The following is a 17,709-nucleotide window of genomic DNA, read 5'->3' on the forward strand; positions in this document are numbered from 1 at the left end:
CATATTATTTAAAGGATGTGTGTATTTTCAATGTTGTTCTTTAAGCCATATGAAAAATGGCATTTTTAAAACCGTTTTTGCATTGGTTCATATCCCCTATGGCAGTGCCTAGCTACCCATATCCTTTTTAACAATAGTTTGCAAATTAGCCTTGTAAAGAATCAGGAAAATATCATAGACTTCAGTAGGGTTTGGTGCTATCCCTAGGTTTTGTGGGCTTCCTGCTGGGTTTACAGGACCTCCTGCAAACCAAACTTTGCCAGGTTCATTCATACATAATAGTGATGAGTCAATAGAAATATTGGAGGGAAGTATGGTCTAACTCTACCCACAAGAGTTGGATGTTTGTCTTGTTTAGAACATTACATGATATGTGCGTAGAGGGAACTACAAGAGCTGCTTTAGGTACCTGTAGGCAGCACTTTACACTTGCTGATAGCTTATGTTTTACTCTCACTTCAAAACATATTCTAATGTTTAAATTAAAAAATCACACCTAAATTAATAATACAGTTTTGAAAGGAGTGTAAAACAATAACCAATATAGCATAGTTTTGCCTTAACTTCATGTTCACTTTCTTTTCATCACACAATTTTACTTGGCAACCTCTTCCCCTTTCTTTAATGTCTGCTCATACCACCATAGGCAAAGTAAAAGTAAAAATGCATGTATGACCTACAGACTTGTTGTAAAGGTGAGAATAACATTGACAATACTAATTCAGATTTTTTTTACAGCCAAAGCTAATTTATCATTTGTTTGTATTATTATGTTTGTTTTCAAAAGATTAGCAATAACATGTAAGGAGCCTACTTTTAAGCCTGCAGCTCCTGGAGGACCTCTTTCCCCTCTCCCTGGAGGACCAAGCTCTCCACGTTCACCCTAGAAGTGTTAATATTGAAAGAGATAACACTTAAGTCATGTATACAGAACAAATATTTAACCAACTGAGTGTGTATTAACAAGCCACTATACACAGTATATATAAAACTATTGAAAATGATGATCCTGTGTACAGGTAACCTTAGAGATAGCGTATTGCATAAACATTTCATAAAGTAAATAGAAAAATACATTGATGAAAAGTTGTTCATATCATCAGGTTGACATTGACAAATACATCAATGGTAAACTAAATACTTGAATGGTAAATGCCCTGCCACCAGAGACCATGTGATCTAGCCTGCCTAGGCTTTAAGACACAGGAAGGAGCAGTAGTTTATATTCGTGGCAAGAAAGATGAACTTTTAACTCAATATGATTATGTGATTTTGAAATTCTGCTGTGACCTTCTGATTCTTGCAGGATGTAATCTTTAATTACAGGTCCAATTCAAGGCTCAAACTGAAATTTTAGATGCAAGCATTCATAATAATGCCGCATACTTTGAGAGCTGTGATGGACCTTGGAATCATTTGTGTGCAGTACATAGATTGATTCTTAGAAGATTGGATTTAAAACTGCCTAATCCGCCATAATAATCTGTCTTTATATTGGAACCCTATAATTAATTATCCAGTGCTTATGACCATTAAGCCTAGAAACGCAATTTCTGGATCACTGTTCAGTGTTAAGCTAAATTTCTATGGTAATATATTCTAAAGTAGTGTATTAATTTACAAGTAACTAAAAACTGCATCTAAGTTCAAAAATAACGATTTTCTTTTCATCCATTTCCAGACTTTTTAAAATCTATTTTAAAATTAACAGACCCATAACATGCTTATAAATAGATTTACTTATAAAAATAAACACTACAAAGAAGTAAAAATATAAATTGGCAAAGCAGCACTTTCCCTTTTTGCTTTCATCACACATGGATCTGAAATGATAAAGATCTACATGCTGGTGAACAAACTGACTTTTCTCAAAATAATCACTGGTAACCTCTTGACAAGGACCAATCCCTGAACTATTTCAAACATTCTATCTAAAAATATTTGTGTAAAATCCATTATTATCCCATGAGGTGCCAACATTTTTCTTTTAATATTGCCTTTTATTTAACTTAATTCAGCATTTCATATTTTTGATGATTTTTAATGTGATCAGGATAATTAATTCACATGTGGCCATGTACTTAGCATGAGATCTCATTTCTCATTGACCTTTACTGCATATTTTGATAGTCTTCTGTGTATGACTCACATGTTTCTTGGCACATATTCCTTTACCATATTGGCACTTGCAAGCCAATACCAAGGGCAGCAGGGATAGAGAGGGCAATAGAAAGCCCAAGGGTTTTTCACACTGATGTGTTGTGATAAGCAACTCAAAACCCTCAGTAATGTACAATAAGTGCAGTGCTTTGGGGTATCCTTTATTTTTAATGGCACCTGAATGCACCTAGGCAGTGCACCATAACTCATATGTGTTACAGTACATCACAAAGCATATATTGTTTACATGGTATGGTGTGTTGTATTGTAAAAATCACTGCATGTACCATTTTTAATTTGTTGTGGTGCATTGGAAGCCGTTCAAAATAATGGGCTGTGGAGATACATGGAAGGAGTTGGTACATTGGCACACATTTTTTGGTTTTGTCCACAGATTGCAGGTTATTGGGCTATGGTTAGGAAGGTATTGGAACAAGTACTCAATGTTATCCTACCCCTAGACCCGCTACATTATCTTTTGGGGTTACCCTTTATAGGTATTCCCTAGCAATCTAAGAGGTTGGGAGTGCATATTTTGACGGCCGCTAGAAGGGTGATACCACGACTCTGGAAATCAGTTGATGTTTCCACGCTAAATCATCTTTTAAGAGCAATCTCTGAAATCAGGGAAATGGAATATCTTACAGCTCTAGTGGGTGAACACAGAGGTCACTTTCACTCTATTTGGGAACTAGGGGATCATTCTCCCTTTGCTAGACTAACTTCTTCTCCCCCCCATTATATAGTCCAAACACTTTTCCAGGTAACATGACAAATAATGTAATCCAATGATGTGCAGGTTTATGTTGATTTATGTTTTTTGAATTGTGTAGACTACCATGCTGTTTATCTTTGTTCATATTTCTCCTGATTTTGTTTTCTTTTATATTAATGCTGGTTTTCTTTTATTGCAACGTTTACACTTAAAGTGTTGTTGTTGTTGTAACTATGTTCTGTTCTAAAAAATGGGCACTGGCCCTTAATAAAAATGTACAATTTAACACAAAATAATGGGCTGCCTATCACAATGCATGGTAAACACACAAATGCAAAAGAATGAACAGCCTCAACAATAAACACATTTGAAAAACTTTTTTACCTATTTTCTTTCATTTTTTTCATCTCTGCACTTTTGAGACTAAATTCAGCAAACTGAAATGTGTCAGAGATATTGAGAAGCAGTCTATTTTTTTATAATTTAGGAAACATGAAATTATCTCCCCTTTTCCTTGCTTGATGTTTGTGAATATAAAGTAGACCACATACTAATAGTACTTTTTTTCTGCAATAATGATTGTATTGGGCATTATAGAATAGGTGTGCCACTATATGTAAATTATTATATATTATATTAATTGTGGAATGTCTTATGTGATTTTTATAGTTGTGGTACTATCATTCCTATGACACTGCTTTATACAGAAGCACGTTATACAAGACATTAAAGCAGAATGAACATGTATACAAAGAAGCATATATTTTAAATTGATCTTTACTTTTATTTAACATAAAAAAAAAGGTTAATGGTGTGATGACTCAGAGCAACTATTATGAAATTCATAATGCATTAGTCATCACAATGTGAGCTGTTGAAAACGTATTTTAATGTTATAGGTTACTTCCAAAAATATGCCTTTGTACTATATAATTATTAGAAACTTTTCAAAAGCACAATTCCAACCAACCAGAAAAAGTGCAAGTACAACAATGGGCATCTACCAATAACCTATTGTAATCTTTGGTTGATGAAATTGTTGCATGTAAGGCCAGCTTTAGAAGAACATTAGTAAGCTTGAAAGAGCAGGGCCCTCGATCCCCTCATGTTTTGCATTGTATTGGTATTGTTCTGTCACATGTTCTGTCCCCCTTTGTAATGTACAGCGCTGAGCGAACTATTGGCGCTTTATAAATACTGTATAATAATAATAATAATAACTCTTACCTTGGTTCCTGGCAGACCTGGTAGGCCAGGTTCTCCCTGAGGTCCCAGGAATCCCGGTTCTCCCTTCAGAAAGCATACGTAGTTAGTAGGAACTTGAGAAGTACATAAACATATGAAATAATAAATATTAACCATGTTATTGGAGATATAATGCAAGTATAGAGAACTATGTTGGAATTACAGGAATCAAAAGAATCATAGTATATGAATCTATCCTTTTTTTTTCAAACTACAAATTTAAAGCCCAATTGATCACTGATAAATACATTCCATGTGCATCAAATAAAAAGGTGTTCAATGTCAATCAGTTTATTTCCTTCTAAAGCATCCACAGCCTAAGTAGAAAAGTATGTCTCTTGTCAACAACTATTGAGTGAGACCCTTACTCTCTGCTGGGAAGCAGTGGTCTCATTGCAGAGTTCTGACATGCCCCCTACTGAGTCTCACATGTAGCTCTGTAATCAGCATGCTGCTTGTTCCCCATTGATTGGACAGCTCTGTCTCTGACTCAGTAGGGGCTGTGTGAGACCTCTGCAAAGAGACTACTGCTTGAGAGGAAGGTCCTCTACAGCACGGTTCTGAAGGACTGGGTTTTTTTATTCAGGGATCAGTTGATTTTTAGTGAAGACAAAATACAATACTTTGTACACCTTTTCTTTTGATGCATGTCATTTGGGTTTTAAACTTCTATTACACATACATATAGTATGCCCCCATTTATTAAGTGAGATAATTACCTACAGATCTGGAGACTAATTTTTTAATAAAACTGTTTAAAGAGGAATTGTGAAATGTAATCTAGAACAAACAGATATCAGCTTTTGCAGTACTCAGACTAGAGAAAGACATTTTTTGATTGGTTACTCTGGGGTTCTGCAACTAGTATATGGCTCTTTGCCCTATTATATAAGGATGAGAGTTTATATTAGTTAAACATTGTTATCAAATGATGAACAAGATACTGAAAAAAGGGACTATTTCATAAAGTCCATAAGTCAAAACAATGCACAGCTCTGGAGAGGGAAAAAAATTGTTAAGCAGCCCGCACACAACGTCTTGTTAGAAAGTATTATAGAACATTTACAGACTGGAGGCTGTTAGCTTTCTCATGCAATGTATCCTTATATGAAGATAGATGACACTCTCTGTGTCTTATCCAACAAAAATAACCAGACATTTCTCCATGGCCTGCACTGCAATGGGCAAACCTGGTTACATTTGTACATTTATTGACTGTGTATTAAAACATATAAACTACACATCAGTTGCATTCAAAATCACATCCAATAATTAAAAAAAAACATGTTATAAGTCTCACAAAGATACGTAGCCTCATTCTAGAACACACCAATCATTGTCGCAACAAGCATCATTCAACTTTCATCATTATCTGTTCTTCAGCAGCATATAGTTCATCCTATACTAATCACCCCATATAACCTGTAGAATATGTACAATGTGCCATTCAGTGTGCAATCTCTGCACATTTGCTAAAAACCTTTATTCAGCATGAATCCCATTCTGAAGTGTAGGATCTGTGTTTTAAAATTCCAGAACAACTGTGGATTATTGCCCACCTAGCACTTCGTAAAGATGTCTCCACTAATATCACAGGCAATACAATATATTTCACTATAATTATAATAAAAGTGATCCATAAGGAAATACATTCATCTCTAGGCTGTTTACAAATTGATTTGATTAGAACTGATTACATCAGATTGATTGAGTAGATATCTTGTTCATAGATGCAAAAAGACTCAGGGGTTGATTTACTAAAGGCAAATAAACTGTGCACTTTGCAAAGTGCAGTTGCTCCAGAGTTTAGTAAAGGAGGTAAAGCTTCACTTTGCAAAGAATACCCAATCACAAGCAGGAAAAAAAAAAAAAACAGCATTTTTGCTTGGACATGATTGGATGATGGAAGCCAGCAGAGCTTTTGCTCATTTACCAAGCTCTATTCTCCTTTAGTAAATCAACCCCTTAATCTCATAATATATATGCATATTTGTATTGTTTAAAAATGAGCATCATTTGAAAAACAGACAATACACAGTTTAGGTAAGATAAAAAAAAAATAGAAAAAGAATCAGAAAAAGGTGCATGAATTTATACTAAACACATTTTGATTATAAAGTAACTGAATTTGATATAAATGAATACATGGTTTTATATATTTGTAAATTCAGAACGCTTAGATATATATTGCAAACAGTACACTAATTCATATTGTTTATTTAAAAAGATAAAATACTGTTTCCATGACAGGCAATCAAACTGTATGCTGAATTAGAGCAGTCTACAATCTTCTGTATGCTCTGTGTAAAGATACACTACACATGAGTGTTCGCAAAAGATTCACTGCAGATTCACAAAAAATGGTGCTTCTACATGTTAAACATTTACAGTACATTAACCAGTATAAACATTTTATCCACATCACACTGACTAGGTTATAAAAGTGGTGAATGTTGCTGTTGAATGTACAGAAAAAATCAGTGACTATTGCATGGCAAATATGCCTGGATTCATCAGAGTTTAATAAATACGCCCCTAGGCAATCACAATGTTTAATATGCACTACACACTGAGAGGAGCTTAACTGACTAGATGGATCACCTTGATTGCCCACTGATGAACTGAGTGTGGTGAGGATTAAAAAATAATTTGTATCTGCCTATGCATCGTAATGAATTAGAGGAGTGCTCAGACTCACTTTTAATAGTAGGATGTTGAGCACATTTTTATAAAGTTTGCACATATCTAATTTCAAGATGTAGTTTAGCACATAGGATCATTGTTTTGTGGAATACATTAGTTTGCTTGTTCACAATCATTGCAAGTGAACTGAACCCTGGTTTCTCTGGGTTACTGCACTCTGCATATCCCTACTGCTCTTTGCACTGTATCATATCGATGCATACCAAAAACGGTTACAAAATCGCATACTTTCCCAATGTGCAAAGAGATGTGCTGCACTTTAGTAGGTGGTACACCCATGCATTAGCAAACATGCATTTTTTCGCATGCGCCAAACTGCATGGTCACGCATTACCATGTGGTTTGGTGCAGCATTCTATGCATGAAGGTAAAAAAACCTTCTCTGTACAGCAGCCCCCCTAATACTTACTTGAGCCCCATCACGATTCAGCAATGTGCACAAGAGCCTCAGGCCTCTGGGGACTCTCTCTCCTCATTGGCTGAGACAACAGTGGGAGCCATTGAGCCAATGAGGAGAGAGAGGGCCGCAGCTCTGTATGTGAATGGACATGTAGAAGAGAGGCTTGAGATCGAGCCTGCTGGGGTGCTGCCACAGCAAGCTGCTTACAGTTGGGGCACATTGCAGAAGGGTGGGGGACCCGAGAAGAGGACGTATGGGGCAGCTCTGTGCAAAACCACTGCACAAAGCAAGTACATATGCCATGTTTGTTTTTGCTACAATTTTATTTCTTTATAGGGTTCCGGTAGTAGATTTAAAAAGGGAAGCAAGAACGTTTCAGGGTCTAAAAAACCTAGTGACTGAGATGAAGGTAAAATGTTAATAGTACCAGTATGATTTCAAGCACAGATCTTGTCAGCCAGGAGCTGGTTTAGCAGCTAAGTAAAGTCCTCATAGTGGACTAAATAAAATGAGGGTTGACATCCATTTTAGCCTCAAACAGATTTAAACTAACCAACAAAGTATTACTCTCATATAAGCCAGGCCACAGACGATTTATAGTCTTTTAACCACCTCCTGCCTGCCATATAAGTAAATGACGGGAGGGCGGCGGCTCTCTCATTCTGGGAGGAGATCATATGGCATCCTCCCACTCTAGCTGCGTATGTGCACCCATCGAAGGTGCGCTGTGTCCCTGGAACACAGTGGATCACCAATCGCAGTAAAGGGCCAGTGACTCAGACTCTATCATGCGATCAGATGTGTCTAATCACAGCTGATCACATGTAAATAAGAAATGCTGATTATCGGCAGTCCTCTCCTCACATTAACAGCGTGTGATGAGAGGAGAGCCAGTAAGCGGCATTCCTCAGAGGGGACATCTACACTGATTATCAGTGTAGCCCCATCAGAGTTTCCTTTCAGTACCCATAGTTGCCACCTTTAAGTGCCCATTAATGCCACATACCAGTGCCCATCACTGCACATCAATGCCACATATCAGTGCCCATCAGAGCTGCCTTTCAGTGACAACTATCAGTGCAAGTCAGTGATGCCTATCGGTGCTGCATATCAGTGCCCATCAGTGCTGCCAGACAGAGCCACCTATCATAACCCGTCAGTGCCACCTATCAGTGCCCATCAGCGCTGCCTAACAGTTCCAATCAGTGCCGCCTATCAGTGCCCATCAGAGACAACTATCAGTGCCATATATGAGTGCTGCCTTTCAGTGCACATCAGTGATGCCTGTCAATGCCCACCAGTGATGCCTGTCAATGCCCATAAGTGCCACCTATCAGTGTCTCCTCATCAGTGCCGTCTATCAGTGCCCATTAGTGCAGCCTATCAGTGCCCATCACTGCAGCCTCATTAGCGCACATCAGTGAAGGAAAAAATTACTTATTTACAAATTTTTCTGACAGAAACTAAGAAAAAACGTTTTGTTTTTCAAAATTTTCAGCTTTTTTTAGTTTGCTTAGCAAAAAATAAAAAAACCCAGTGGTGATTAAATACCACCAATAGAAAGCTCTGCAAAAAATTTAAAAAAATGTGTTTGGGTACACTGTTGCCTGACTGCGCAATTGTCATTCAATGTGTGACAGCACTGAAAGCTGCAAATTGGCCTGGTCAGGCAGGGGATGAAAGTGCCCAGTAGGCAAGTATTTAATATGTTTATTTTTTTATGTATGCCAGTGAGATTTTGTTATTGAAACTGATCTATCAATGTGTGTGAATACATATCTCTTTAATTTCTTTCTGTTTTTTTTAGATAAAGACATTCATACATATTAGATGTAGTTAAAGTGAAACAAAAATGGGTGAGCAGGCAGGATTTTTAATGCAGAAGAGACATGCTTTCTGCTGCCCCGGAGTTCGATACCCGGAAGATGGCCCCTAGAAGATGTCAGTGGCCAGTGGGGAGCTCCAGGATGCCATATAGCTGGAGCTGAGGTGAGTATAGTTCCACTTTAATGTGCTTTTCACTAGGTAATGCAGAGCTTACTGAATAAGTTGAACGTATGTTTGTTTTACCCAATTATGTACAAGAGACATTTGGAAAACAGGATTTTTTGCTTGCATGTAAAAGATGATATTATGTGCTGTCTGCTCCTACTCAACCGATATCACAGCTTCCCAACCGGTAAAATAAGAAACTGTACATAAAGTGAACCTGCCAGAATACAATAGGAGCTGCCATTGCTTACTTGTTTTTAAATATTCAGTCTCCAGGGTTATCATCATTATTCTTTTCTTTTTTTTTCTAATTAGAAAGCCCAGCACCAGCACTGTAATTGTTGGCTCTAATTGCAGCTACAACTATCTAAAGACCAACAGAGTCCTCTTTTAAAATTTCCAGTTGGTAGTTGGTCTTTCTGCTGACTGGAAAATCTATCTGATGAAGTAGCTGAAAGAATATACCTACATTTTTCCAACCTTAAATTCAGCAACATTTCCTACCTGGCCCACTCAAAAACTTCCAAAGAGCTCACCTGCAGTGTCCTTTCTTGACACTAAGCAATACTTATACAAAGCCACTTGCATCACCAATGCTAATTGAAAATTAGATTAAAAGCACATACACAAAAATGGAGACATGTAGCAAAGGCAATGACAAACTGACAGTTGTTTGCAAAGTCATTAGGCAGAAGCAAATCAATACTGTGATCAATAGTAGAAGGAAAAAGAAAGATTGCCTTATGAGACAACTAAAATAACTAATCTCATTAAAAGTTGATAATTAGTGGTGAGAAAAAGAAGGTCATTACTATGGAGAAAATATAAGCAATGTGACAGCTTGCATATTTAATAAGACATACTGTATATAATCATAGACTTTCAATGTACATTAAATCATTAACCATGAAAATTGTGTAGTGTATGTAATAACACCTGGACGATAATGAGCAGGCATGAATCAAAAGTGCTTGTTATCAGCTGATTATGTTTCAAGTATTTTGGAAAATCTCTGTTTAGTAATTATTTCTACAAATAAATGATTTGATTTCACATGAAACAAAGCCAAATAGGGGAGAAAGGTCACAATTGATCTGCTAATTTGCAGTTATTTTTCAAACTTACAGGGCACATCTCTTGAATAAAGAAAAACAGACAACTGTTCAATGGAGAATTAAATTTACTGTGCAATATTTAAAATAATCACCGACTCCAGTATCTAGGACTCTAAGGCTAGGTTCATACCTATGAAGGTTGCATTTCAGCCATTTCTGCAGTGCATTTTGACCACGTTTTTGACGCATTATTGATGCTTTTTTAAAAAAAAATTATATTGTTTTTGTTGCTAGGCAGATTTAAAGTGCATAACGCATCAAAAATGCACTACAGGCTTTTTTTGCAGCGTTTCCATTGAAGTCTATGAACCAAAGTTGCAACTTTTTGCATTCAAAAAAGTCCCTGACCCTTTCCAAAAAACACACTGGGTGAAAACGTGGACATGTGAACATGTCCCATAGAAAATCATGTTAAATGGACTGTACTGCATTTCTGCAAAATGCTGTGGAAAACGCTTAGGTGTGAATGTAAGGTAAGGGGGAGATTTGCTCAAACTGGTTCACTCAGAATTCGGTAGCTGTGCATGATAGCCAATCAACTTCTAACTTTAGCTTGTTCAATAAAGCTTTGGCAATAAAACCTGAAAGCTGATTGGTTTCAAGGTAAAATTGTACCAGATTTTGTCTCCAGTTTTAGCAAATAATCCCTTTAATGCCGTCGTTGATTTTTATGCCAATTTCTTACCCCAACAGTCCCTCCTTCTGGGCATAGTGTCAGAATGCTTACTATTTGCAAGATGGCCACTGCATAGGTGTCAAATTATGCACCATGTAAATTTTTCCCAGGACAAAGCAACAGGTTCACCTAAATGCTGTCCCCCAGACCTGCTTATACTTCTCTTATCCTTTGCTTTCCTTTGACTCAGTTCGCCTTTTAACTTTTTCTGAAAGTGGGTGAGAAAACTCCCTCCCAAATCCAATTCCTAGCTGTATTTACCCCCCCCCCTCGTAGGCAATGAACTGTCAGTGCCCAGGCAGTTAGTGCAGCAGTCCTTGGATTCAAAATCCCTGCTGTTCTCCCTTTTCTCTCTGAAGAGCTTCCAGGACAAATTGGAGTAATTCTGACTGATTAGTGTCAGTACAAAGCACTGCTCTGATCTGTTCCGGAACTGCTGATGAGAAAAGGGAAAGAAGAGCGGAGATTTCAAATCCCCATACAGCTGCACTGGCCACATGGGCACTGACAGCCCATTACCTATAGGAGTAAGTACAGAGGTGGGGGATGGGGAGGGTTGTAGGGTGTTCGTTCCCCTTTTCATTTCTTTGGAAAAGGTGAACTAACCGTTTAAGTAAGTTTTGTGTAAACTCTAAGTTACTGTAGTCAGAGTTTGCACAAATCTAATGACTCTCCCCACATGGAAGAAAAAATATATTTGAAATATATTTTAAAAATATTCTTCCAAAATATATTGCCATATATTTGAAATGCTACAATTTTGGCCTTATTCAATATATTTCAAAATATATTTCAATAAATATATTATATTTCAATATTTTTAAATATATTTAAAATACATTTTTCTTCCATATGGGTCACCCCCCTTCCTGACAATGCTAGTTCCTGGCAATTTACTGCTCAGGTATCTAATGTGTGGCAAGAAGTACAGACAGACAAACGTGCTCCTCACAGCTTAAAGTAGGAATTGTAGCCCTGGATTCGCAGAGGTTCTTGTACACTGCAGCACAGACAATACTGTGTCTAATGCTACTGTGACCAACACAGTTTCTCTCCCTCCCTCCAGCCACCACTAAGGGAAGGAGTTGCCATTTGGGGGCAGGAGAAGAGTTGAGAGCACAGGACACTTTGACAAAGGATGTGTTGCAGCCATAGAGGGCCACATCAGAGCCACCTTCTGTGGTGGCAGAGGACACTGTGATTGGCGGCTGTTCAGCCTGGGAGGAAGAAAATACTGCCAAGCCGCCTAAAACTATGGGGAATGTAGTTCCCAAGAGACAGTTATCTATCAAGCCAAGGACTAGATGGGACTAAAGGAAAACGGAAAAGAAGCCTGGAATCTTGGCAGTGACATGGGGAAAGTGAGAGGTGACAATCAGACTGGGCTGCTGAGTTATAGAGCGGCCTGCTGCAGTGTTTGCCATAGTATCAGAGAGAGAGAAAAGGAGGGAGGCTGGGCTGCCACATCTACACAGTCCTGAGTCCAACTGCCAACATGACCACTTCTAAATGCAGAGAACAAGAGGTTTAATCACAGACTGCTTGGTGGTGAGAGGCCGCATGGGGACAACTTACTTGCCCACCTCTTAACAGCTTCCCATCCGCCCTATAACAGAAATACTGCTACAAGGTGGCACGGGTGCGCAAAATCACGTATACATATGTAGGAACTACCTGTGCCGCCATTCGCGGCCTTGGCTGTCAATCACTGGGCCCCAGCCAGTGATTACTTGCTGGCACCCAGTGATCGCTGAGTATTACCAAAGGGGGAGAGAACTGTATGTAAATAATACAGTTCTCTCCCCTGTCAGCTCCTGCACACTGCTTTGTATGGCCCTACATAGCAAAGCCATACAAAGCAGTGTGCTTACGGTGAAGCACACACACAGCACATAATGTGAAACAGCACACAGTTAACCCTTTGAGCATCCCAGATGTTAACCCCTACCTGCTCAGTGCCATTAGTACAGTGTCAGTGCTTTTTATTAGCACTGATCACTGTATTGGTGCAACTGGGCATGTCAGTGACACACACCAAGTTAGTCCCCCCCTTCCCCAGTGTCAAAATGCCCACCGCAGTCCTGCAGTCCCACTATAAGTTGCTGATCGCCACCATTACTAGTATAAAAAAAATTCCAGTATCTATACCGCCATTTGTAGATGCTATAATGTTCACGTAAGCCAATTAATTTAGACGTATTGGGATTTTTTTTAGCAAAGACATGTAGCAGAATACATTTTGCCCTAAATTTATGATGCAATTAGATTTTTTATTGGACATGTTTAATAGCAAAGAGTCAAAAATATTTTATTCTCAAAATTGTCGATCTTTTTGTGTTTATAGCACGAAAAAAAAAAATGCACAGGCAGTCAACTACCATCAAAAGAAAGCTCTATTTGTGGGAAAAAAGGACGTAAATTTAATTTATGTGCAGCGGTGAATGACTGCGCAATTGTCAGTTAAAGTAATGCAGTGCCATGATGCATATAATGGCCTGGTAGGAGGGGGTGTAAATCCTCTGGAGGACAAGTGGTTAAAGGGACAGTGTCACCTTACCTTATGATACAATTTGGGTACTTATCCATTGTACAGTGGGAACTGTTTAAACCTGAGTGCTGCAACACAGGAACTTTGGGTCCCAAAGGACAGTGGGAGGAGTTGGAAAGACTGAAGGACTGTTAGCTTCCAGTACCACCCCTTTACTTAGGACCTCCCTAGTTTCAGGGTTCAGGTGCAGAGATACTTGGTCCCCTTATTGTTTGTGGTGTTGTACCAAGTTATAATGTGTTATTGCTACTGCCATACTGTTGTGTTGCCTTGTTGGGAGTATATTCTAAATTAATCATCCTTAATTTGCCCTGGTGTTTCAGAGGATGTGGCTTTGCCAGGTCATTGTCATCTGGACCAGGAAATCCATATATCAATGATTCCTGGGTGGTAAGAACTCTTTGATCCCGAAAGATAAACAGAACAAGGGGGAGCAAAGGAGAGGTGAGTATATGTGGGAGGTGGGCATTTCAATAAACATGTTGCTGTGTCCTGCGTGAACAAAACCAGTTCACTTTAAAAAGAAACTAAAGTCTGCAACATTTACCTCCCTTCCAGCAATGCAATGAGGGTTGATTTACAAAAACTGCAAAATCTGGTGCAGCTCTGCGTAGAATCCAATCAGCTTCTATGTTTTTTTGTCAAAGCTTAACAGACCAAGCTGAATTTTTAGAAGCTAATTGTCCACAAGCTCGTTCATCGCCAAAGACATCTTTGATATTCCATACATGCTTGAACATTACAGGTAAAGCCCATCCAAATTTAGTTATCCATTGAGGTTGTCCAATCTTAATAAATGCAATGGTAAATTAAAGCAGTATTAAAAAGCAAAAGCAAACATTTATTATGTTGCAGCTTACCAATACATAAATGTGATGGTTGCATTAATTTTCTTTTTTTTTTAGGCTTTTTTCTATTTTCATTCAGTGATCCAGCCAGTAACTCTGTTGTTTTTCAAAAGAACAAGCTTTCTTGCAGATGTGTCACTTTACAAAGTTGAGACAAACCATTTAACACGGATGCTTACAATGATCAGCTTTATTAATGTAAAACCTTGATCCCAAAAGGAAGAAAACTGTTTGCTGTAACTGATTATAAAGTATTGGCTCGAGTTCGGCTTCAATGTCTTAGCATAATACATTTAACACTTATCTCCCCCACCCAATGCTGCGCCCCGTGTTCATGCATACCGAGAGGGGGAACTCTAATACAGATGTGTTACTGGCCAGATCACCAGGTGAAAACAGAGGGAAAACTAATGCAGCCACAACATCTAATGATTGATAAGCTGCAATGCTGTTACATTTTTGGTTTTGAGTTTAATCCTGCTTTAAGACTGGGCCCCGAAGGGGCTGCTGCTTGGCCCTTAGCATTAACAGTTATGACAACTGTTATAGGCTGCAATGGAAAGCATTTGGAAAGTGTGAGTGAGCAAACAGCACCAAAGGCAATTTAAAATTGCTTGCAAGGGTAAACAGAGAGTAGTTATAGAATAAAAGGAAAAGCAAACATTGAAATCGTGTACATTATTCTGCATTAATGTTCTATTACTTCAAGTCAATATGGAAAGTTTTATGCCTTTTGAGAAAGCTCTCTGCTTTATACTACCAATATAAAAAATAGACTAGACTCCTTAGCATTCAGAACACCAGTTATAGCCCAAATTATAGCTACTTCTAAATTATCTGAGGATTTACACTACACAGGGAAAAGAATCGTTAGGCTTGTAACCTAGGCTTGTCTCATTCGGGCAGAGAAATATTAAAATCACATACTACATATAACCATTTAACAAACAGGTCTATTCATCTTCCTCTGCCTGGAATGTATTAGTAGAAAATATCAGCCTAATAAAACAGTTTACAGCCAGTGCCACATAGGGGCATGTTTTCAGAATGCAGTAGATAGAAGCCGTATTGGTAAATAGCACAGCATAGTTCCTGTTACCAAACTTCTTTTGATAACAATTGTTTGCTAAGTTATAAAAGGTGCATGTGCAAAAAAAACCTACATGCTGTGCTATTGATGCAAATACGCTGGTGTAAGTACGGCATTTATCATCAGAGCATAATGTTCATCAGTATGCACCATATGTGATTGTGTATGTGCACTTGATGTGCTCCCCAAAGCATGCACTATAAATTCTTTACTTTTGTTTTTACAGTCACCTTTAGCAATAACGTATAGTTCTGGTATGATAAGGGAAAGCAGAAAAGTTAACTGATGTAACAGCCCCATAAAAAAAAAAAAAAAAAGATTCAAGTTGTGCAACAACTTAGCTAGTGTTTATGGAATGCATGAGATTGTGCAAACCACATTTATAAATTCGCTGTACATATGATGTCATGTTTGTGTAGCGCACTTTAGTGAAAGGCGTTGTTATTTTGTTAGTTAGAGGCTGGGTAGCAGCCTGGGATGAGTGAGCCTGGGAGTGAGGCAGTAGTTCACCTCAGGACATGCTGGGAGGTTCTACAGGTCAGGGCTTCTGGAGCCCTCTCACCCCTCCAGAAACTAAGAGAACTTTCTGAAAGAGGAGTCGGCCAAAATCTGCATGTTTGAGAGACCCTGGCCAATCCCCAGGCATGAGGCTAGGCATAGTGACCAAGGATTACTCTTTAATTTGGCAGAGCCTGAGCAACAGGGAAGGAGGAGAAGATTTTAGGCCCAGATATACATGTTTGAGGGACCTTGGCAAATCCCCAGGCATGGTGACCAAGTACAATCATTAAATTTGGCAAAGCCTAATCAGCAGGGGAGTCAGGTGGAAGATGGATTGAGAGAAGGCTGGAGTGTGGAGCCAGGGAGGGGAGCCCAGAGAAAGGCCTGGAAGAAGCTACCAACCCACCACGCTGATAGGACAGGATGGTGCGAGTACTCCTATTCCCCCTGGACCAGATCAAGGGAGAGGACGATCAGGTGCAAGACCCAACTAGTTCTCATCTGGTACTACCTAACTGGCCAGGGATACCTTCAGTGCAGCAGGGTAAAGAGGAAGGATTTGTCTGAGTCTGGGTCTGAGGAGGTACACCAAAGGGACTTAAGTGCTCCTTAACAGAGACAGTTGCTTTTTTGATCCACATTTTTGTACAATATTGTTGCTAAGAAGTTTGTCCTCAAGTTTTGCAGTTCCTTCCCAAATATTCCATATATCCCTAGACCCCATCCAAGTTGTTAACCCCTTAATAAAAACAACTAAAAACAAGCTCCAGGACTGTTTACTGACTTCAAATGTGCAAGTGTGGAAGATGTGTGTTGCCTGGCCATGCAGAGCATAGGGAGACCGAAAACAAATGAGCTGAGTGTTTTTACTTTTTTCATGAATAGACCCCATGAATTCCAGTTTAAGATGTAAATATATAACCCAATTTTCCACAATTTACTTGGCATTTTTAATAAAGTTATAAAAATACTACTGCGAGCAAAGCTTCACTAAGTACACTATATTGTCAAAAGTATTGGGGCACCCCTCCAACTAATTGGATTCAGCTGTTCCAATCACCTTCATGGCCACAGGTGTATAAAATCAAGTAGCTAGGCATTCAGACTGCTTCTATAAACAATTGTGAAACAATGAGTTGCTCTCAGGAGTTCTGTGAATTCCAGTGTGGTACTGTAATAGGTTGTCACCTGTGCAATAAGTCCATCCATGAAATTTCCTTGCTACTAAATATTCTACGGTCAACTGTTAGTGGTATTATAACAAAGTGGAAGCAACTGGGAACAATAACAACTCAGCCACGTAGTTGTAGGCTATGTAAAAAGACAGAGCGAGTTCAGCGCATGCTGAAGCGCACAGTGCGCAGAAGTCGCCAACTGTCTGTAGAGTCAATAGCTAAAGACCTCCAAACTTCATGTGGCCTTCAGATTAGCACGACAACGGTGCATAGAGAGCTTCATGGAATGGGTTTCCATGGCTGAGCAGCTGCATCCAAGCCTTACATTACCAAGTGCAATGCAAAGCGTCAGATGCAGTGGTGTAAATCACGCCACCACTGGACTCTAGAGCAGTGGAGATGTGTTCTCTGGACTGAAAAATCATGTTTCTCTGTCTGGCAATCCAATGGACGTGTCTGGGTTTGGCGGGTGCCAGCAGAACGGCACTTGCCTGACTGCATTGTGCCAAGTATAAAGTTTGGTTGAGGGGGGATTATGGTG

The 17,709-nt window shown here is 38.8% G+C and overlaps 1 protein-coding gene across 1 annotated transcript in view; it reads right to left on the reverse strand.

Annotated features, from left to right (window-relative positions):
• COL25A1 (collagen type XXV alpha 1 chain) overlaps window positions 1–17,709 on the reverse strand; it is a 658,924-nt gene that overhangs the window by 111,444 nt on the left and 529,771 nt on the right. Inside the window, exons 19-20 of the mRNA XM_089668497.1 lie at window positions 4,103–4,165; window positions 815–883 (exon numbers count right to left, since the gene is read on the reverse strand). Coding sequence (XP_089524623.1) covers window positions 815–883; window positions 4,103–4,165 — 132 coding nt within the window. The remainder of the gene's footprint in view (window positions 1–814; window positions 884–4,102; window positions 4,166–17,709) is intronic.

Source organism: Staurois parvus, unplaced genomic scaffold, assembly GCF_062004578.1.
Source record: "Staurois parvus isolate SC_StPar_1 unplaced genomic scaffold, SC_StPar_1.0 ptg000058l, whole genome shotgun sequence".
In the NCBI taxonomy this organism is placed as follows: Eukaryota; Metazoa; Chordata; class Amphibia; order Anura; family Ranidae; genus Staurois; species Staurois parvus.